This window comes from Plectropomus leopardus, chromosome 3 (genome assembly GCF_026936395.1).
Source record: "Plectropomus leopardus strain MGB_pleo_1.0 chromosome 3, ASM2693639v1, whole genome shotgun sequence".
NCBI classification, from domain to species: domain Eukaryota; kingdom Metazoa; phylum Chordata; class Actinopteri; order Perciformes; family Serranidae; genus Plectropomus; species Plectropomus leopardus.
The window spans coordinates 12,967,263-12,981,084 of record NC_142178.1 but is presented as its reverse complement, the minus strand read 5'-3'; the positions used below and the strand labels follow the sequence as shown (position 1 = coordinate 12,981,084).

Here is a 13,822-nt window from a genome sequence, read left to right as displayed (position 1 = left end):
TGTGCATGGATCTTCTGCACTGCCAAGTTGAAGATGCGTTTAGAGCATCAGCATTTAAGACATTTGTAGTTCATTTGCTGCAGCATCTATATTGAAAGCACTGTCAACTTTCATGGCTACATATGAGTCTGGGCAGACATAAAAGTAAACTTCAAGACGTAAAACTGCAAGGCGGCAATTAGAATTTACTCATTCACAGATGCCATTCCAGGTTAAAAAATATCATATTAAGCTATTACTGTATTTGCTTCAGATTTATTATTGATTGTTCTCAATATTGGTATACCACAGGCAAAATAATACCTCAACATTGCCTTGAGTCATATTACCCAAATGCAATGAGATTTATTGTAGATTAGTCTTCTGTAATGTAATGTAATTTGTAAATAATGTTTTGTCTTGTATCCCCTATTTTATGGACATTAAAGCTTTACTTGATTTCTAGTACAATATAGAAGTATGTGTAGGCATTACCATTAAACCATTAATGCCATACTTTCTAAGTGGTTTGTTTGTGCATGTGATCAAAATTGAAATGAAATGACTAAAACTTAGGTGTTTTGTTTAATATGTTACTGTTTGTAATCACCGTTATTGTCAATGTGTTGTCCATAACCCACAGTATGTGTTTGCCTCTTTCCTGTGTCATTATTTCTTGATCAATAATCTGCTAATCTGTGTTTTTCAACTGCCTTAGTTGCCATGGCCAGGTTACCAGAATCGCTTTGCTGTGGACCCTCGCATCATGAGCCACCCAGCAGCCATGGCCTACAACTTCAATCTGTTGCAGGCCCAGAATCGAGGCTCCCCCATCCCTTACAGTGGGGTGGCCCACCCCTCTCCTCTAGGAATGGGTCAGCCCAGCCCTGACAAGGAGCTACAGGCAGACCCCATCAGAAATGGTGTGCCTTTATTTTATTTACCACACCAAGCAACCACAACGCACCCAAAACGACCTATAACTTCATGCCTTCAAATAGAAAGAACTAACCATTTAAAATAGCCCATCATATTTTAGTAATGTTTATTTTGTTTTTGACTCTTTCTTAGGTAAATTAGAAGGATGTCCAAAGTCAGAACAGAGCCGCCTTCAGACACCAGAGAGGAAAACTGCAGACATGAAGGAAAAACAGGTAAGTCGTTGACATTTATTTCATTTTATTTTATTATTATGATTATTATTATTAAATAATAAATAACTTGTTTGTTTGATGTAGAGCCACTCATATTTGTTCGTGGTGTTTGACTTGGTGTTTATTTTTTGGTCCAGGGAGATTTAGACACAGGCCAAAGTCGAAGTCTAGACTCGCAGTCAGACGGGCTAGTTGGATTTCCCAATGCGCTACTCCATCGAAAAGATCCCTCAGCTGCCCAAAGACCCCTCAACTACCACCTGGCACCACCCAACCCAGCTTTTCCTCCACATCCTGCCAGTGGCAGAGCCTTCCCCCCTCAGTATCCAGTCTCCAGGCTTCCTTATCGGGTCAGCCAGCCTCAGCACCCAGGCATGGCTCAACAGAGTCAACAGCAGCAGCAACAGCTCAGCCCTGCCTACACTGCTGGTAGCCACAGCGCTTCCTTCTTCAGTGGCCCCATACCCGCTCACAGAGCTGTCCAGTCTCCCACTTTGGACGGGCCGGAGCCTGGAGGGGTGGAGGAGATGAGTAGCTCCATTAGGACTCCATTGGGCCACCCAGGAGGCCACCACCCAGGTCTGTCACAGCATAACAGGGTCAATAGCTTTGGGGAAGACGCACAGGAGGGAAGCTTGGGAGACAGTTTAGGTGAGTGGAGCATCACATTTTTTTCCTTGGTTAGGGAAATCCTCAAAGCTAGAATGTTAAATGTAACTGTATTTGTTCTGGTCAAAGTTTCTTTCAGTTAATTAATTAATCAACTGTGGATGTAGCAGATCTCATGCTGCTTGTTCTACTATTTTTTTCTTGACGTGTGCATTGCTGTTTAGTTGAGACTTGCAGTGATGGAAAAATGTGTTTTAAAAAAATCTTGAAAAGAGTTCATATCCTGGTAATCTGACTCATTGTTTTAGATCCTTTGTTTTTGAGGCGGCTTATCTGTAGCTTCCTTGACCCACTCTTGCACCCCTTTTCCACCAAAATTAGCCGATGTACATGTTTGCTTGTTTTGACAATTCCTTTCCTATGCCAGTAGACCAGAGCTGTGTACACAGCTATGCAGCACAAGAGTATGCATCTAGTGAGTATAGGGGCTAGGATTAGCGATTCACTCAGGTGTTGTATTTCCATTACTCTCGGATCGGAGGCGTTTAATACCCTTGAGTACTGCAGAGTCATTTGACCACGGTGTGAGTGCTCATTGGGACTTTTCCCATAACATTAAAAAGCTAGATGTTGGTGGGTGTAGGTGGGGTTTTTTTTGTGAATTGGGAAAGGGGCTTACAAAGCTCATCCAGATTCACTGTCACTTTCATGTGTGCCCATATTATTACTTGGTATCTTATCTGTTGGACTAAAGCTAGTGTTGTTTATTACACTGCTCAAGCAATGTGTTCATCCACAGTGATATCAGTTCTTTTTGATGTAAAGATTGGATTCTTGTAAATTCTGCATTGCTTATGATGGCACGGAAACTGTTTTCTATCATATGTAAAACATTTATGCAATAATATTTAATTTTTTGGTACCTTTCCTGTATAAAAATATTAACTACATAATAACTCATACTAAAACAGTGTACAGTACCTTAGCTCAGCGAGTCATGAAGACATCACCAGTGACTCTTAAACTAATCAAATTAGTATATAGTGACGCTAATACTAATCACAGATTTTCTCTTTCAGACCTCCAGGGTCCCCTGGCTCTAGAGGCCCTGAGCCAGCAACAGCAGCAGCAGCAAGCAGCCAGACTGGGTCAGTGGGGGGAAGCAGCAGGGCCTTTTCTTCAGGGCAGCGTCGCCTTCCCTCTGCCCCAACAGCTTGCTCACCTTGCTCAGCCCGGCATGGCTCGCTTCCCCCATCAGCTGCTACGAGCAGCTAATTGGGGTCTTAGTGCCAACATAGAGGATGAAGCTGTTACTTCTGCCTCCACTGGGCCACCTTTCACCAGGTTAGACTGAGCACCAGTTTGTATGTTTGTCATTTTTAATGGTCTTATAGACAGGGATCCCACAGTCATGAAAAACCTGGATGAAATTAGTGTTGGTTGTTTACGTTCATCACTAAGCTGCAGGCCCGCAAGGCATGTTTGCTTGGAAATTTGGCGTCTTTTTTTTTTGTTTGGGTTTTTTTTTTTTTTTTTTTTTTTAAGAGGCTTTTTTTCTTAACATTTGTTTTTTCCATTTTTTTGTACATTAAACGGTGTGGGAACCCTGTAAAGAGATTAATTTTCATTCCCAGGTACCCGGGCCTCTTGAGAGAAATGCCCTCCCAGGAACAGCCTGAACCCCGGGAAGCAGCTGAGATGCAGCCCCCACCCCAATCTCGTCTCCTTCAGTACCGCCAGTCCCAGTCCCGTACCTCAGGTGACCCGTCATCCTCTTTAGCTGCCACATCCAATCATGCTGGCCCTTTCCCATCAGGACCTTACTCCCATGATGCAGGCCGCGATCTCCTTAACGACAACCTTCTTAACAACCCAGCCCTGCAGCAGCAGCACCCGGGGAACCCCCTGTACAATACTGGTAGCTACCCACACCAGCCACCAGCCCACTCTGCCAGCCCCCCTCCCTCCCAGGTCAAATACCTTCTTCAAGAGGCCCAGTGGCCTCACGGTGGAGCTGCGTCAGTGAGCCCACCGCAGCAGAACCATCTGTTAGGGAACCAGGGCCATGGCCTTCCCTACGGACTGCCCATCATGGCTCACCCCAGCAGGCAGGAGCAAGTCCACCTGATGCAACTCCACCATCAGCACCAGCAGCAGCAGCAGCAGCAACAGCAGCAGCAGCAACAACAACAACAGCAGCAGCAGCAGCAACACCAACAAAGTCAAGGTCCAGACCAGGAGTCCTACCACCCACTGTCCCCCAGAGCATCAGCAGCCACAGCCCTTCACAATGTAGATGAGGTAAGTTTATTCATTTATTTGGATCATGACTTGGATCCCTAAAAATTTTCTTAACTAGAAATAAATATCTAAACTAAAGGAGTTTAGGGTACAGTGGCTTTGGTGCAGGCAAGAAATAATCAAGGAAGATGCTGTAGTAAAGGTATTTCAAGTTACATCTTTTTTAATTGTTTGTATGTCTGAAGGAACAAACCTGTGTATGCCTGTAGATCCCAAAATATCCTGGATGGTGTTTTGGGGTTCATATTGGAATTACCCAATTCATGCCCGTCTTGATGTGGCTAGCTTATTCAGCACTCAAAGTCACATGTAGATAGGTAGATAGATAGATATACTTTATTTATCTCAAAACTGAGAAATTGGGGTGTGGCAGCGCCATAGAGTAAAAACAAAGAGAAAAAAGAGAAAACAATATTGATAGAATATAAAAGGAATACGCTTAAAAAACTAAAAACTAAGAGACTATACATATAAACATATATACAAGTGTAAAGTGTAGAATTCACTGCAGACATTAGTGAGAACTATGAACTGTTGTATTTCACAGTACTGTATGTTCATTGCAGTGTTTTCCACAGAGTTAGAATCTGTGCCGGGCGGTAGCTGACAGGGGGAGCAGTTTGTGGTGTTTTTATTGCAAAGTGGGTAATTGATCAGTGGCAAGTAAAAGTAAAACAGTTAAGTTTTACTTTCACTACACCTGTCGTTCTGCTGCTCCGTCTGTGCCTGGAGTGCATTCTGTGCTACTAGAGTGTGGTGCAGTCAATAACCGTAACATAACAGTATACATATTCCAACAGCCCTCCTAAAGAACCATCCAGCTCCAAAAATATAACACTGTTGCATGGCTGCAGATGTTTTAATCATGATGGGCCAGCATAAATAAACAATTTTGTTAGAAGCCCTGCATTGCAAAGTGTACAAAACAACTTGTTCATCACTCTTTCTACTTGTCTGACAATCTTTGTAAAAGGGGAAAGTTGGGCATCACCCATCCTAAATACCGTAAATGGTTTAATTTGTCTCCACACTGGCACTGTTGTAAGCATTACATTACAAGCATTACAAGCCCAGTCAGGCTTCTGCCAAACACCCAGCTCTAAATGTTGCAAGAAGTAGTGATTTCAGTTTCTGAAATCTAAATCATTTGTGCTGACAGGCATATTTGGATAATTTACATCATCTCACCTACATGTGACAAAGATGCAGAATGAATATGAAGATGTGTAGCTCAAATGTATTAAAGGAGAAGATGGATTATGGATGTGTGATGTGGTAAAGCAAACAAGTGTTAAACACTTGTTTTCTTGTCTTGTTTTTAGTAGTGGCAAGTGTAATTTGATGAGTAAGACTTTCACTAGAGGGACTAGTTATATTAATACTGTGGTAGTTTGATCTTCATAAAACAATGAGCACAGTAATAAAAATAACAAAAAATAAAGCACAGTAATGGAGCAGAATGTTATCAGTGATTTGGCAAGTACTTGCACAAGAGTGTTTTTTTCTTTCATTTATTCCCCTATTACTGGATCAGTAAGTGCTAAAAAGATGTTGTGCTTGTTGTTTATAGATAACTGCTTCTCCAGAGCTACACGTCACTTCTCTTTTTAACGTCATATTGCTCACCATCCTGTTTGACTCAGTAGCTTGTTCTTTCCCTTGTCTCTTTTCATCCCTGTCTTTGCTGTCCGTGCAGTATGAACCCAGAGGTCCAGGCCGGCCTCTCTATCAACGCCGCATCTCCTCCAGCTATCCAGATGAATCGTCTCCAGCCAACGCCCACAACGCCCTGTCACAGCAGTCCCAGCCCTGTACGTCAGACCCCCAGGACCACCCTCATCCACACATACAGCATCATCAGCACCCGCACCCCCCCTATGGTTACCCTTCACATGACCTCTGGCCCAGTAATGGTGGGGGTCCCGGTCCGTTTCAGAACATTCCATGTAACGGAGCCGGCACACTCGCTCAGCACCGGGACCTTCTAGGTAAGTATCGGCAAATATGGTGTTGTGAGGCAGTGTGTTCTAATACACTGAACTGTTCTGCTTCCCCACCAGCGACAGCTGTGAACAGTGGCATTATGTTTCGGGTTGTCTATCCCATTCTTGTGAAAGCAATATCACAAGAACGACTTGAGGGAATTTCTTTTAATTTTGCACAGGCGTCCACTTGGACTCACCAGAGAACTTATATTTTGGTGGTCAAAGGTCAAGGTCACTGTGACCTCATCTGTCTCATTCTTGTGAATGCAATATCTCACATAGAGCTTGAGGGAATTTTTCAAATATGACACTTGGACCCTAAAATGAACTGATCAGATTTTGGTGGCCAAAGATCAAAGGTCAAGGTCACTGTGAACTTGCATTTGTTTTTTTTTTCTTGTGAAAGCAAGTAATTTGGCACAAATGCCCACATTGAGTCAATGGTGTACTTATTACACTTTGGTGGTCATAGGTCAAAAGTAAAGGTCACTGTGAATCCGAATTCCTGGATTCTGCTGTAACTGCAACTTGACAGATTCATGAAGGCATACAACCACAAGGTGGTAATTCTAGTTTTGTTAGTTTTAGTGTTTGTCATGTTCCATCCAAGTCTAATTCACCTATCTTTCACCTTTTCTCTCTTCTTCTCGTGTCTTCTTTCTGGGTCTAACAGCCTCCAAGGCCCTTCGTCAGACGGACGAGCAGGTGAAGGCCGAGGCCACAGCAGCACAGCAGACGCACCCACACCCCCTCACCTCCCTTCAGCACCTTGGACAGTTTCCTCCTCTCATGCCCAATAATAAGCAGCAGCAGCAGCAGCAGCAGCAGCAGCAGCCGCAGCAGCAGCCACCACCGCCACCGCCGCAGGCTCCCGCAGAGGCCAGCCAGGGAGCTCCAAATTTAAGCAAACCACCCACCATGTCCTATGCCAGCGCCCTCCGTGCTCCACCCAAACCCCGAGCTGTTCGGCCTGAACAGGTCAAAAAGAACAGCGACCCTCTCTCCCTCCTACAAGAGCTGAGTATAGGAAGTTCAAATGGTAGCAATGGGTACTATTCCTACTTTAAATGAGTGTCACCTCTCCCACATAATAAGTGATGAAATATAAAATTAAACCAAGGAAAAAAAAAAAGAAAAACTGTTTTTAAAAACACAAAAAAATAGTGCAAAGTGCATTTACAAATTGTTTCTATCAGTAGGTTTGTTTTCTGCATTTTGTTTCATTTTAACTTTTTATTTGTAACAGCCATCTTTTCTCCTGTTTCACATATCTGTGAAGAAAATAAGTATATATAATGAATGCATTACTGGTATATATACATACTCATTATGTATATATGAATATATACTTATATTATCTACACTTGTATATGTACGTAATGCTAAAAAAAAAAGTTATAAAAAAACAACAAAAAAAATTAAAAATAAAAAAGGAGAGAGTTGGTTGACCACTTAGCTACCTGCATATTTTTCCTTATTGAAGTTAATTTTGTTGGTTACTAAATAAGTATGTTGAAGTTTTTATCATTTTGTATTCCTCAGTTTTTGAGTGGACGTTACGTCTTGATTTTCATACTACTGTAGTCGTGGTAACGGACAAAAGCTTAGTGGTCAACCGACACAGAAACTACATGGAACAGTGTATAGAAGTAGATAAATTTTCCTCTAATCTGTAAATATAAAGAAAATAAAAGACTGAATTGTATGCCACAGACATGTCCTTAAATTCCTGTATCATGCTAGCATTTGCATTATGAATTATTTTCTGTTTGTTGGCTTCTGATCCTTAATTCTTAGACACCCTGGGAATAGCTGGGAATTATCTTCTGTGATTAAGTAGTAAATGTGATTATTTACTGAAAAATAACAATGCAGATATCGATCGTGTATTTTAATTTTCATCAATGTCTCATCAGCAACAATAGATACAGTGTGACAATGTCAAAATAGCAACAACCATGTCATTCCTTCTTTGTTTGTTTTAAGGATCAGAGAACATCAGACGTCATTTTCTATGAAAGATTATCCCAAACTGCTTCGCTTGTGGCCGATGCTTAGTCATTTTATTTTATTTCTTTTGTTTGTGTCAACAAAGATCTTTACCAGGGAAATGTTTCAATAACTGCTTGAGATATAAAATGTGGTTGTTTTTTTTGTTTGTTTGTTTGTTTTTTTTGTCACTTATTGACATTGAGCTTTTTTTTTAAAGGTTGCAGTACTCTGAAGGTTTGTGAAAGTGAAGAAAGAGTGGTGAGGTCAGAGTGGTGTGTCATGATAAGTAAGTTGAAACTGAGGGTGTGATCAACACTGCCAGTCAGACATCTTTAAACACGCTAAAGTTTAGCCTTTTTTTTTTTTTTGGTTAAATCTGTAGTATGTTAAAACTGTAGGAAGTACCCTAACATTTTAGAATGCACATTAATAAACTCACGTTTGCAGCTTTTTATGGGATTGTAAATGGCCTAGGCGTCTCAGTGTAGCATACAGCATACTGTACATTATTCAGAACGTTGGTGCTGTCTAGCTTCTTATAATGCAGTTGCTCTCGCAGATCTTTTTCAGTCGTTTCCCAATTTTTAGATAACTTTTCATACTAAAAGCCAGACTGCCCAAAGATCATTGTCCATTTTCTCTGTAAGACAATCTTTTAATCTCTGAGTATAAAACATTGATCATTGGCAGTAAAACTGCAAGTCAAAAGCATTTCCCTGTCCCTAATATTTATCTTTTTATTATTATTTTCTAATTTCAGGGTGTTCAACGTTAACAAGTCCCTGTCACTTTCAACATTCTACATGAGATTTAACCAAAAAAATTCTGAAGTGAAACAACGTAATCTGTTCAAAGACGTATGACTGCTAATGTGTCTGTTTTTTAGACTGTGCATAACAAGAATGAATCTGTAATGTTGTGTACGTTATTCCTTGTCATTCAGAGAATTACAGTATTCAATTTTTTTTTTCAAAAGTCTATATTAATTTTAAAGCAATAGATTAATTTCACTCCTTTGCCTAAAAGGGTAAATGTGATATTTTTTAACCTGAATCCTATTTTCCCATGTTTCCCGTGTCTAATAGTGACTAATATGAACAATAATTTTTAAAATTGGTTCAGTATTGAGTGAGATGGAAGAGACTTAAATGAAACAATTCAGGGCATTTATGTACCATGAATTAACATCCATGAAAAGTACTTGTTTTTGCCACTGACTGCTGGGAAATTGCTATTGCCAACCACCAGACTCCATTCAAATATTTTAGATATTTTATTATTATAAAACACACTTCACCTAAAGTCAAACAAAATAAAACTCATGAAAACTGTCTTGATTCAACTTTCCACTGTTTCAATAATCTCCAACTCTGGATAGTTTGAAAAAAAACCTTCATTCACCCAGTTAGATGTAAAAATATACTGACTCTAAAAGTACTGTTTATTTGAACTGAGTCTGTTGGGTTTGATGATAGTGATTTTTGGGCTGTTTATGGTTAAACAAAAAACATCATACTCTTGTATGATGTTCAGTCTGTGTTGGATTAAGCACTTTGAATGGATGTAATTGCACAAATGCCCCAAAGGGTTACACTGCAGCCTGTTACGCAGCTGCCAGCTGCAGCGCTCTATCTCTATACAGGACCAATTTAAAGAATTGTGCTTAGCATTTGTCACTTAGACACAAAAACATATCAAAATAGAATCTAGGCTGAAAAATACCAAAGATATCCTTTAATTGAAGAAGCCCTGAGCTTTACATTTGCAGCACCCACATAACTGTCTTTTCTCACAACCTAAAACACTCAAACATAAAACAGGAACAATCATGTTTGAATTCCAGTCAGTAAGTTGCTTGTAATTACACACACACACACACACACACACACAGAGGCCACACAGCTTACACGCACATGCGTTTCACAGCTAACATACTGATGCCCCGGTGATCTGAAGTCCCTTACAGGTAAAATATAAAAAAAAAGATACTGATGCTTTATCTGCCAAGGTTTTTCCTTTACGATGAAAGCAATACTGGAAATTGTCATCCAGTGCTCTTGTTCTGTGTCATTGATTTTAATTGTTAAAAAAAACACCACTGCCCCATTTGCAAATTGATAAAACTGTAACATCATCCTGCTGTTTCATGGCGTTCATACAGCAGTTGTTCACTGTTAAATCTCTTAAAGTGTCACTTTCTCAGAAAGCAAGTACCCCACGACTAATAACCTAGATGTGTTTTTAACAGTCAGCGGAGAGCTTCATGGTTTTATCTGTATGTTTTTAAGTTTTCACATTGTATTACGAAGGTCCAGATATTTTGACTTAGCAGAGAACAACACATACTTGTAAATATGCATTTTCTAGGTATTTACAAACAAGAACTTTGGGAGCGCCTCAATTTTGTAGAAGCTGTTCAAAGAAGAGGTATGCCCTTTTTAATTATGCAAATTCACAAAAAATAATAAGAATTCTAGAAATGGACAACAACAACCCAGTCGGTAGTTGCAACATCTTGTTGTAACTTTTTAGATTTTTTTTTCTTTCTTTTCTGAAGATGGTGTCTGGCTGATTTGACAAAGAGGAGAATTTCTGTTGCAGCTGTTGTAAGAAAACGTATTCACTGTACAATACATATTTTGAAGTATATGTTGCTGGATTTGTCCTGTTCTGTTCTCACCGCTGTACAACAATCAACATGGATTTTTTTTTCTTCATGTGAAGACTGTTTTCTTTTCATGCATGTTGAGATGACCTGGCTGGCTTTTATCCCTGTTTTTATCAGTTTGTATTGATTTGTGGATGAAGAAAATGAAAAAGAAAAAAAAAAAAAGCTTTCGTTCAACCTACAGAGTCAAATTTTGGTATATTATTTGATGTGTACAATAACTCGTGACATTATCAACAAAACTTATGATATTTTACTAACATGTCAATCGAATATGTAATGGTCATGTAAGTTCTTTTTTTCTGCAGTTATTTAGCAGGGCTACAGCTGAGGTTGCTCCCTGGTGTGTGACGGATTTCCGAAGCTTCTGTTTGTTCGGGGAATCATTTTTTACCCCTGAAAACAGTCCTGGCTAATCTCTGAAGTTGTGCAATACTAATATTTCACCGCTTCTTCTCTTTTATTTATTTTTTAAGCAGAAGAGATTGAGCCAAAGACATTTCAAAGGGATCTTATTTACAAATTTTCGGCATTGCTGATTTGTTTTTAAGACTTCATTTTTTGTCCTTTTTTCCTTTTGTTTGTTTCCAAAATGAGTGTGACAGGATCTGGAGGAGGGTCTTTACTCTTATAATGAAGATGGATTTGAAATGTTTTCACCAAGCAATATTGCACCATGTGTCATCACATGAATTATTTTCCTAAAAAAATAAATCTGTGTTGCCTTTTAAGGAAATTGAAACCAACTTGTGTGTCTGGCACATGGAAAGGGAGCAACCTTTTGCCCAGCCAGTAGAGAGCACTGTGTTCAGCCTTCTATAAACGCCACATCTCTTCCTGTTATCTGTTTGCTCTCCTCTGTTCTTCCCTCGCTGCAGTGAATCAATGGCACACCTGTTCTCCCAGCCTCCCAGTCCCATTGGTTCCTCCCTCGTGGGTACAAAATAATGAATAGATCTGTTTTACTCTTCTTCATTTCAATTGGTGGTGGTTATAATAAAGGATTTAGACTGTGTTTCAAAGGTTTATTTTCTTTTTTATTTGTTTCTCTATTAAAGTGTTTTTATTGAAGCTGCTTGGGTGTTGTCCCTTTTTTATCGTCCTCTTTATTACACAGAAGAGAGGCCTTTGTGCCTATATTGAATATATCACTGTGTAGTACAGCTGAACATCATTTACAATACCAGTACCCTTAAAGTGATACCAATACCACCAGAGTGCATCATTTCATACCTTTTTCTCAATCTAATTTGATACCCGTCATGTGAATGGATGCATTCAAACATATTAAATGCCAAGAGATGCAAGGTGTGTAGTACAGTTAGGGCAGTGTATTGATACTTAATACTTTTAAGATATTGACCAAGATAGCCTAGTTTAAAGTACTATTGAAACTTCTCTAGTCAAATGATGTATTTAATCATTTTTGTACTTAGATCTAGAAAAAAAGCCTATTTGTATAATTTGCTTACAGCGGAACACCACAAGCAGTCTTTAATTTAATGTGAATTGTGTTTGGTTCTCTACAGCTACAACCATAGATTGTATATAAAGATGGACGACGCGCCTCCACTTCCCCTCCTATTCTTAAGTGAGGCTAAAATATCCGTAATATGGGCGCTGCCATTTTGCACGAGTGATGTCATGGAAAGTCAGAGTCTGCGCAGTAGCGTTGTATGCGCTGGGCGGGGGTTCACACCGAAAACACCTGACCAATTGCGAACAACTTTGTTTGTATGTTAGCGCACGCATTGGCTGTCACAGCTGTCAATCATGTGGAACATCCCCTTTCCGTGTAATCTAATAACACTTTAAAACCAAACTTATAAAAACAAACACTTGAACAAACATCAGGGTGATGAGAACTACCTTCATTGTCAGAAACCATCTTTGGGAAACATTTATTTGGTGTACTTTTGAGTTTTTAGTTTGGCCTGTGTCCCATTCACTAACATTGAGGGGCGAGCTTTATAACCTATACTGCAGCCAGCCACCAGGGGGCAATCGAGATTTAAAAGTTACACTTCGGGTGAACTGACATGTTGTCCAACTTTTGATAAGTCCGGTTTTAATTAATTATTAAATTATATAAAAGGGGGCTTTTCCATCATGATTGATAGCTGTGACAGCCAATCCGTGCACTCGCATTCAAAGGAACTGCTCAAGATCGGTCTGACAAGTGTTATAGTGGGAATTCCTCCACCGCTCAATGACATCCCCAAGATGGCAACGGTTATTTTAACCTCATTTCAGCATAGCGGGGGACATGCTGTCCATCTTCATATACAGTCTATGGTCAAATTCATACTAACATATGGACAACCACAAATGTGCTGTAGAGACAGTAAAAAGCTTTCCCACCACCTACCTAGAAAATGCTCACAGTGTCAGCAGCAGCTTTTCTTTTGGCTGTGACAAAATAAGGGCCATACTCTATGAGGAAAGTCACAGATGAAGCGGTGGATGTGCCCATTGTCATTTTCTATATTAATTTTTTTGTCTTTCCAGGTGCCGCCATCCCCTCCTCCTCACCGTGTAGAGAGTGATTGAACACACCTGTGCTTAATCTGCTGATTAGGAGCATGTGGTACAAAAGGGCTGAAAAAGCCAAATGTTGGAGCTTGTGGACCAGTGTGGCAGCGTGAGTGCTGTGTGTCTGATTGAAGACTGGAGAAAATTGTTGTAGTACACTGGAATTGGTGATTGTTGCTCCCTTTTGGATTGAGAGTGTTAAACATTAAGATGACTTGTTAATTTTAAAGGACCAGAATGTTTGTTTTTAAATTTTCATGTCCTTGATTTCAATGAATTTTTTTTTGTTACATCTTTTGTACACTGTTATTGACTTATTTTTGTAAATAAATTACAGCCTTTGTTTTTTTTCCTCGGTTATTTATTCATTGTTACTCCCCTCATCCCTTGAGCCCGATCGAGGAATGTAACAAGGAATATCATATTAACATATAACACTCCACCTACTACTATCTGACACAAAACACGTCTGGCACACCACCAACATCTGCTCATTCTCACCCCCTTTCTTTGCTACATGAATGCAAAGGAAACACACACACACACACACACACACACACACACACACACACACACACACACACACACACACACACACACAC

At 39.9% G+C, this 13,822-nt stretch overlaps 1 protein-coding gene across 1 annotated transcript in view; it reads left to right on the top strand.

Moving 5' to 3' along the window:
• The window catches only part of helz (helicase with zinc finger), a 70,459-nt gene extending 58,700 nt beyond the window's left edge, over nucleotides 1–11,759 (top strand). Inside the window, exons 27-33 of the mRNA XM_042484739.2 lie at nucleotides 698–902; nucleotides 1,051–1,133; nucleotides 1,271–1,784; nucleotides 2,822–3,086; nucleotides 3,377–4,043; nucleotides 5,740–6,031; nucleotides 6,702–11,759. Coding sequence (XP_042340673.2) covers nucleotides 698–902; nucleotides 1,051–1,133; nucleotides 1,271–1,784; nucleotides 2,822–3,086; nucleotides 3,377–4,043; nucleotides 5,740–6,031; nucleotides 6,702–7,099 — 2,424 coding nt within the window. The 3' untranslated portion in view covers nucleotides 7,100–11,759. The remainder of the gene's footprint in view (nucleotides 1–697; nucleotides 903–1,050; nucleotides 1,134–1,270; nucleotides 1,785–2,821; nucleotides 3,087–3,376; nucleotides 4,044–5,739; nucleotides 6,032–6,701) is intronic.
• Nucleotides 11,760–13,822: the final 2,063 nt, after the last annotated feature.